The 9423-nt window shown below is 36.3% G+C and overlaps 1 protein-coding gene across 1 annotated transcript; it reads right to left on the bottom strand.

The window, feature by feature from the left end:
• Positions 1-6795: 6795 nt before the first annotated feature.
• LOC141706505 (uncharacterized) lies at positions 6796-7385 on the bottom strand. The gene is made up of 2 exons (XM_074509239.1): positions 7190-7385; positions 6796-7031 (listed from the first exon to the last, which is right to left on the bottom strand). The coding sequence occupies exons 1-2, from the start codon at positions 7383-7385 to the stop codon at positions 6796-6798; spliced, it is 432 nt and encodes a 143-aa protein (XP_074365340.1).
• Between the last annotated feature and the right edge of the window lie 2038 nt (positions 7386-9423).

The raw sequence follows: 9423 nt of genomic DNA, 5'->3' as shown, positions 1-9423 counted from the left end.
ACTTCCAGCTGCAATGTACTCTCCTTCAGCTGTAGAGAGAGCTACTGAAGTTTGCTTTTTACTATGCCATGCAACTAAACAATCTCCTAAAAATTCACAAGCACCACTTGTGCTTTTTCTATCAACCTGTGACCCTGCATAGTCAGCATCTGAAAAACCGATTAAGTCAAAGGAAGAGGAGCTTGGATAAAATAATCCCAAGTCACTCGTACCTTTCAAATATTTAAAAATACGTTTAACGGCATTCAAATGAGATTCTTTAGGTTGAGATTGAATACGAGCACACAAGCATACACTATACATAATGTCAGGTCGTGAGGCAGTTAAATATAACAATGAACCAATCATACCTCGAAATTTAGTGACATCTACAGGTGTACCTTGTTCATCCTTTGTAAGCTTAACTGAAGTACTCATCGGAGTTGATTTAGGTGTGACATGATCAAGTGCAAATCTTTTGAGTAAATCCTTTATGTACTTGCCTTGGTGAATAAATATTCCTGCATTAGACTGATTAATTTGCAAACCTAGAAAGTACTGCAATTCACCCATCAAACTCATATCGAATTCCTTATGCATGCAATCAGAAAACCATTTACACAAAGATTCGTTAGAAGATCCAAATACTATATCATCAACATAAACTTGTACTAAAAGAAAGTTATCACGTTTATGAAAAATAAAGAGAGTTGGATCGAGTGTACCACGAATGAAACCATTGTTCACAAGAAATTGACTGAGACGCTCATACCAACAACGAGGGGACTGTCTAAATCCATAGACAGATTTCTTGAGCTTGTAAACATAGTCAGGGTACTTCTCGTGAATGAAACCTGGAGGCTGCTTCACGTAGACTTCTTCCTTGAGATAGCCATTTAGAAATGCGCTTTTGACGTCCATCTGATAGAGCTTGAACTTCTTGTGAGCTGCAAAGGCCATTAAGATTCGAATAGCTTCTAAACGAGCTACTGGAGCATATGTCTCATCATAATCGATTCCTTCCTGCTGGTTGTATCCCTGAGCAACCAAACGAGCTTTATTTCGAATAATGTTGCCATCTTCATCCTTCTTATTCTTGAAAACCCAGCGAGTACCAATGATCTTGACATCCTGAGGAGGTGGGACGAGTTCCCAAACATCACAACGCTCGAACTGGTTCAATTCCTCCTGCATTGCAACAGACCAATGTTCGTCTGCAACTGCCTCTTGAGCATTCTTTGGTTCGAATTCAGCAACAAAAGCACAGAATGCACATAGATTATGAAGTCTGCTTCGAGTAGAAATCCCTTGATCTAAATCAGTGAGAAGATTATCTGGTGGATGATTCTTCACAGTCCTAGAAGACTTAGGAAGTTGAATATTACTCATTTCTTCCTCATTAGAATTGTCTGCCTGAAAATGAATAGGAGTTGTCTCATTCAAAAGAGACTGCCTCATTTCCGCTTGTGAAGATTTATCCAGAGGATTAACAGAATTCAAATTTGAAACACTATCGGGAGTCTTTGGAGAGCCAGAAGATTCAACTGAAGCTTGAGTAGATCCTGCAAAATTATCAGAAGACTGAGATGGACCTGGAGAGTCTTGACTGTTTGATTTGTCAGAATGAGACTGACTCTTTTCAGAATGAGACTGTCTCATTTGGGAATGAGACGCTAGATCCGCAGTGTCTTCATCAATTTGAGATATATTCCTTGAGGATTCATTGAACGTAATATTGATGGATTCTTCTACTTTGTTCTTGACAGAATTATAAACACGATAAGCTTTGCTTGTTGTAGAATATCCCAAGAAGATTCCTTCCGTGGATTTTGCATCGAACTTGCCTCGATTATTTTGAGTATCTAAAATAAAACACTTGGAACCAAATACTCGAAAATAACTAATGTTAGGAGTCCTTTTCTTAAGCAATTCATACGGGGTTTTAAGCAAAATAGGACGAATAAGTACTCTATTTAAAACATAACAGGAAGTGTGTACCGCTTCAGCCCAAAATTTTCTTGGAAGCTTACTCTCATGCAGTAGAGTTCTGGCAGTTTCCTGTAGCGTCCTGTTCTTGCGTTCTACTACTCCGTTCTGCTGAGGAGTTCGAGGAGCTGAGAATTCATGAGTGATTCCTCTTGATTTACAGAAGGTTATGAAATCCTTCTCGAATTCACCTCCATGATCACTACGAATAGTCTTGAGCTTAAATGAATACTTAGTCTCAAGGTTAGTAATAAGATCCTTAAATTCACTAAAAGCTTCATCTTTAGTACGCAAGAATAACACCCAAGTAAAACGAGAATAATCATCTACTATAACAAAAGCATAATTCTTACCTCCCAAACTTACATACCTTTCTGGTCCGAAGAGATCTAAATGAAGGAGCTGCAAAGGAACAGAAGTTGATACTTTATTCTTGGCAGTAAAGGAAGTTTTTACCTGTTTTCCAAGTTGGCAAGCTGAACAAGGTTCTATTTTCTTGTACTTCAGCTTTGGTAGACCTCTAACCAGATCATGAGAAGATATCTTCCGAAGAAGATCCATGTGAACATGGCCAAGACGTCTATGCCACAGATCTTGTTGTTCTTGAACGGTAGCTAGACAAATTTCTTCTTGCTGTTCATCAAAATCTAATACAAAAATATTTCCTTTTCTTTTGGCAACTAAAGCAAACTCGTTAGTATGAGTACCAATATAGCATACATCTTTATCGAACTTAACCTTATGACCAGCATCAGTAAGTTGACTTATACTAATGAGATTATATTTCAAACCATCAACTAAACGAACATTAGAAATGGCAAACCTATCATTACCAATGGTGCATTTTCCAATAATTCTGACGGTGTTTGAATCTCCAAGAGTAACTAAGCCACCTTCCTTGGCAACTAGAGATAGAAACTTGGATTTATCACCTGTCATGTGACGTGAACAACCACTGTCGATGATCCATTTATTTCGCGGAACATGGACCTTCAAACAAACCTGCAAAAATTGCTTTATGTCTTAGGTACCCACTTAACCTTGGGTCCTGGTTGGTTAGTATCACAAATCTTATATAAATGTCTATCTGATTTCTTAATCCACATCTGAACGATATTAACAGAAGTATTAGCAGATTTATATCCAGCAGACGATTTATAAGATGAGTTAGAGAAGTGGTCCTTGATACCACATAATCTAGATTCAGCTGTAGGGTGGCCAGCTTTGCCACAATCTTGACATTTTTCATAAGGCATCTTATATTTCATAGGAGCTCGCTTATAACCGCCTTGAAATGCACATTTCTTGATTGACTCACATCCTAAACCTCCTTTATCAAGAGAAGATTTTTGTTCACCAAGAAGAGCATTCAAAGTTCCTTCTCCATGAAAACATTTAGCTAAATCCTTTTCAAGCTGTTCGACTTTCTGCTTTAATTCAGGAACAAGGGGATCAGGAGCACTGTCTTCTTTAACGGTTTCTGAATCAACAGATATTGACTCTTTCTTCAAGGCTTCAAGGCATACATCCTTCATCTCAATCTCATTTTTGAGATATTGATTTTCTTCAGTAAGTTTTGAAACCCTTTCAAGCAATGATTTGTTCTCAGCAACTAGGGCTTCTTCCTTCATGGGGTCATCCATTTCACTAAGAACTTCACTTAAAGCTTGCTTTAAATAAGCATTCTTTTCTTTCAACTTCTTGACCTGGACCTGCAAATTTAAAATAGACGAAGATATATTTGAATTATACTTAATATTCTGTACCTCATCATTATCACTGGAGTCGTCCTCTAGTCCAGCAAAGCAAAGTTGAGCAACTTCATCGTCTGAATCGATCTCCACGTCAGATTCATCATCACTCCAAGTAATTAATGCCTTCTTTTTGTTCTTCAGCTTGTAGCAGTCCTTTTTGAAGTGCCCTTTCTTTCCACACTCAAAACAGGTATCCTTGCTTTGATTTGTTTTACTCTTCTTGCTCGGATTAGATTTGAAGTCCTTCTTTGGAAACTGTGACTTCATAGGTCGTTTGGAAGCATTCCGTTTGGCAAGAAATTTATGAAACTTCTTTGTTAGAAGAGCAATATCTTCATCAGAATCGTCAGGAGACTCATCTGCATCTGCATTAAGTGCAAGAGTTTTCTTACGAGGAGCTTCATCTTCTTCATCATATCTACGTAACTGATTTTCGAATTCCTCCAATTCACTGAACAGTGTTAGAGTATCCATAGTCGAAAGCAGTGTTGAATCCTGCAGAATGGTAACCTTTGGAGCAAACTTCTTTGGCATTGCTCTGAGGATTTTCCTATTAATCTCAGATTGAGGAATGATCCTTTCCAGAAGTGAGATGGAGTTCATCAATGTCAGAAACCTCCCTTGAGCATCTCGCACGCTTTCATCTCTTTCCAACCTGAAACCTTCATAGTCACTCATTAGCATACTTAATTTTACTTCACGTACCTTAGACGTGCCTTCGTGGCTGACTTTGATCGTATCCCAAATCTGCTTGGCAGTAGTACATGCTGAAACTTTTCTTAATTCTGTAGCTACCATGCCATTGAGAAGTGAGTTCATAGCTTTAGCATTGGAATTCATTGCGTTCACTTCTTCGGGAGAGAGATCCTTGAGAGATTTTGGCTTCCCTTCTTTCATAGGAATTGTGAAACCATTTTCTACAGCATCCCATTCAAATGCATCACGCTGGAGAAAGATTTTCATCCGAAACTTCCAGTCATTGTAGTTTTCAGCACCATGAAGCAGTGGTGGATAATTGTTTGAATACCTATCTGGTTGAGCCATGGATCGCTAGCAAAATAAACACTAAAAAGAGAATTAAATGCACCTGCTCTGATACCAAATGAAATACGATGGCTCGATAGATAAAATAATATTCTAACTGTCAAGGCAAATGGGACAGTCTCTTATGCAAATGGGACAGTCCCTTTACAAATGAGACAGGGTATGGGACAGTCTCAATTACACTGCAGAAAATAAATAACAGAAATAAAATGCAGAATGCTGAAAAATGAAAAGTAAAAACACCAGAAGTTTTCACTTGGTTCGGCCCCTACACCTAGTCTATGGCCTACATCCAAGTCCCCATGCCAACTAGCATAGAGAATGTATTATATCAACTTTAATAAAAGAACTTACAATCTTTTCCTTGATTACAAATATAGCACCTGAAAGAAACCCTTTCCCAAGCTACCTTGCTACCTAGCCCACTGCTATTCCTTAGCCTTCTAGCTACCTTGCTATACTTTGAAATCAAGCTTGCCACAACCCGACACAAAGTTGATATGAATACACAAGTATAAGAATAAACAAATTGATTACAACTCAAACTAGGTTTCTTGTTTTTCTGGATATGAATATCTCGGGTATGAAACAAGAAAATGATTTCAGATGATGAAAGATTCTCGTGAAAGTGTTAGCTACAAATCTGAAATGAAGAGTTGTATTTATAAGCAAAGTTCTAACAGATTTATTTTCAAACACAAGAGAAGGTTGGAAGATAAGTTTGTTTGAAAATATTTTGAATGAATCTTTGAAACTAATCTGTTAGTACGTTTGAAAATGATAAATCAAGTAAAGAGATAAGGCTTGAGAGATTTTAAACTTGATTTATAAGATAAGGTGATGAGTTTGTTTGAGATAAGGTTTATCCAGATAAACAAGATTTACACAAAACCCTAACAAACCTAATCCTGAGAAATAGCCTCTGCTGGAACTTCTGAACAAACTGCAAACTCTGGACTCTAAACTGCTGTCTGATATGTTGCAATTTGAATATCATCATAAACTCGTAGATTAACAGTCACCACTTCTATAGGGAGCAGCGAATTCTCAAGCAGAGACCCAGAGCAATACCTGAAGTTATATACTTGAAATTTGCTTTTTAATTGACACAATAATACTGTTTTGTTTAATATATCAACTTTTATGTGTATACTCAATGTAACTAGGTTTGTTGTGCACATAACCTGATGTGATTAAGTGGGAGAGAAGAAACTTGAGCTTTGAACACCATTATTCCTTCTATACCAAAGCATGAGTTTTGAATTTAATACAGAGATCAAAGTTGCATCCCTTTATTTATTTTCTAACTTAGATTTTGAATTTGTGGATTCTGACTCATAATCGATGCAAAATTGATATATATTAGTGGAAGGCCGTAAAAAATAAATTCTGATATGATATTATCGAGAACGACAAATATCTTATCAACTTGGTATTGTATAAATTTTATGTCACATGTCTTATAATTTTTTACAGTAAAATTAACTAAACTTTGATCACAAATCTAAGAGTAAGTCTAACAGTGTCTAAACTCGTTCACCAAATTAAGGACTCGTAACTTAAAAGACCAGTTGGGAGGAAAGCTGCAAAAGAGATCGAGAAAAAAAGGAAAAGATTAGAAAATGAAATTGATGATGGTGGAGCTGCCATTTTGGAACAAATGAAAGCTGATCAACTTGAATCCAAAAAACAAAGGAATGAACATTTTAAAGAGATGATACAATTAGCAAAAGAGAAAGTTGAACGCGAAAAAGAAAAAGATGAACGTGAGAAGATAAAAGAAGCTTATGCACAAAACGAAGCTGATGCCAAAATAATGACAGTGGATACAAGTTCTATGGGGGAAATTGAAAGAAAATATTTTAACTCAAGGAAGAAAGAAATCATTGAAAGACAGCTCTCTTTCGTCTTCAATAATCATGTTATGCATAATTATACATGCCAACATAATATACTTTAGCGTTTCGATGTCCCAAAAATGAGCTGGTCCTCGCACTATAGCAAATCGAGCTTTAAGTACACCAAATGCTCTTTATACATCCTTTCGAACAGATTCTTGCATCTTAGCAAAATGTTTTCCCTTATTTCCTTGCGGAGCAGAAATGGTCTTGACAAAAGTAGGGTAAGGAGGATATATGCCATCGGCAAGATAGTATCCCATATCATAATCGTGCCCATTCAAAATATAATTAACTTTTGGGGCTCGACCTTGTGCCCATTCTGAAAATAAATTTGACCGATCCAATACGTTAATATCATTCAGTGTGCCTGGCAATCCAAAATAAGCATGCTTGTCCATAAATCATGTGAAGCTATGGCTTCAAGTATAATTGTTGGTTCGTGACAGCAACCTGAAAATGCTCCATGCCAAGCAGTCGGGTAGTTTTTCCACCTCCAGTGCATACAATCTATGCTCCCTAACATACCCGGAAACCCCTTTTTCTCTGCAATCTTGGTCAATCTTTTAATATCAATCTTATTTGGAGACCTTAAGTACTGCTCCCCAAATATCTGATTAATTGATATGACAAATTTTCTTAAACTTTCTATTGCAGTACTTTCACCAATTTGAATGTAATCATCCACCGAATCTGCAGGTACCTCATACGCAATCATTCTCATTGCATTGGTTATTTTTTGGAGTGATGATAGGCCACAGACTCCGGCTGGATTACACTTCTGCACAAAGTAAGGATTGTGTGACTCTATTGCAGAGTAACTGGTTTTTTGACATGGTATCAGAGCTCAGGCTGACAGAGGACTCAGGTTTGATCCATGTCACCCCCAATATCTCTCACAATTTATAGTGGCACGAAAGGCAAATTAATGTCCCAAAGATGGGTCCGTGATCCACTTTTCGACCCAAAAATGAGCACTCAAGTGAGGGGGAGTGTTATAATAATATAAGATCCTGGAAAAGGCATTCCTCTAACAACTTGAGGTTTTAGACTAACTGGTTCCTTGACAAATTTGTTCTTCTTTACAAAATGCTTGCGATAATGCTCAATGCAACGTTTTAGCATTTTAACTTTCATCAAAATAGCGTGACTCGACTATGGGGAGCAAAATGTGTACTATATCACAATTACGAACAATTAATATGAAGATTATGATGGAGTTTGTTAAAATGATTGTTTAAAATGACTGTCCTCTTACATTCATACCATTTTTGTTTATATATACCCTGTAAGAGTAAAGATTAATAAATGATGTATTGATGCATTGATAGTGTTGGATCAAGATATCTTTTTATGATAATTTGCAATATTCAATTAGAAACAGGTTTGATATACTGTAGTCTCAACTCTAATATTGATATTGATTTGTTGTGCATAGTTAACAACAATGAATTGCATTTGAATTTGTATAGGAGAATTTGGAATCAACTTTTTTCCAATGATTGAAACAATTAGCAAACAGGCAACAGTACTCAATGATTGTTAGAATATAGATTTCTGCAATTGTCTCCAGAAAAATGTAGCTTTTTTTGTTGTTTGTAACCTTAATTGACACGTAATTCATAAACCTTTGGTAATACTATGAGACACTGTCATCCCTATAGTATGCTCCAGTTCTCCGGTAAATGAGGTGGTGCACGGAGGATAATATTTTTTTTATAAGCTACAAGAACGTAGTGTGTACCTTCTTGTTCGTGATATCTAGTTGAGAAAGGTGCTATTTCTAGTGTAAAACTGCTCCTAATTCTAAAGGTGCTAATGTATGACTTTCCTCCTTGATGGCTAGTTCAGAAACTGTAGGGCATGATCCAAAGCAGTGATGACAAGTTCACGGAAGCAGCTGCACCCTTGACCTACAGCGTCAACGGTCAATGGTCAAAGATGCCACCACTTCTATGGGTTGGGAATTTTCTTGGAGCAGCGAATTCTCAAGCAGAGGCCTAGAGAAATACCTGAGGTGATAGACTTGAAATTTGCTTTTAATTGACACAATTATCCTTTCTTGTTTAATATATCAACTTTTATGTGTATACTCAATGTAACTAGGTTTGGCGGTGTACATAACATAATGTAATCAAGTGGGAGAGAAGAAACTTGAGTTTTGAACACCATTATTCCTTCTTTACCAAAGCATGAGTTTTGAATTTAATACAGAGATCAAAGTTGCATCCATTTATTTATTTTCTAACTTGGATTTTGAATTTATGGATTCTGACTGCCAGAATTGATTCAAAAATGTATGTGGTCTAATGGTTTATATATATATATAGAGAGAGTCAAGTTCTATGGAAACCACTTTTTTGTTGGAGACCACGGAGACCACTTATGTTCCGCAACTAAAATCTTGCATAAAAACATTTCAAAATGTATTATTTTGTGAATTATGTTCTACAAAGATCATTATTTTATTCAAAATCTTAAATATCATACATGTACTGCACGTAGAACATTACAAAATATTTTATTCTACGAAACATATTTAATTTGCAGAATATTTGTTCAAATTGCAGAACATACACACTGTAGTTATTACACTTAAATGATCTTCAACAATTTTAACGAATTAGTGATATTCGTAAAATATACTTCACAAAATAATATATTTCATAGTGTTTTGATTGCAGAATATAGGTGGTCTCTGAGGTCTCCGATAAAAATGTGGTCTCCATAGAACTTTTTTTTCTCCCTCTCTCTCTCTCTAT

The sequence above is a fragment of the Apium graveolens genome, chromosome 2 (assembly GCF_009905375.1).
Source record: "Apium graveolens cultivar Ventura chromosome 2, ASM990537v1, whole genome shotgun sequence".
NCBI classification, from domain to species: Eukaryota; Viridiplantae; Streptophyta; class Magnoliopsida; order Apiales; family Apiaceae; genus Apium; species Apium graveolens.
The sequence above is the reverse complement of the archived record's forward strand: the minus strand, read 5'-3'. Positions and strand labels throughout refer to the sequence as shown.

Bases quoted from the DNA above. Each gene is read 5' to 3' on its own strand.
- LOC141706505 (XM_074509239.1), bottom strand. From the start codon at position 7,385: ATGAGAATGATTGCGTATGAGGTACCTGCAGATTCGGTGGATGATTAC. The intron at 7,032-7,189 runs GTATGTTAGGGA...TTGGATTGCCAG, and splicing joins AGAGAAAAAGGGGTTTCCGG to GCACACTGAATGATATTAAC.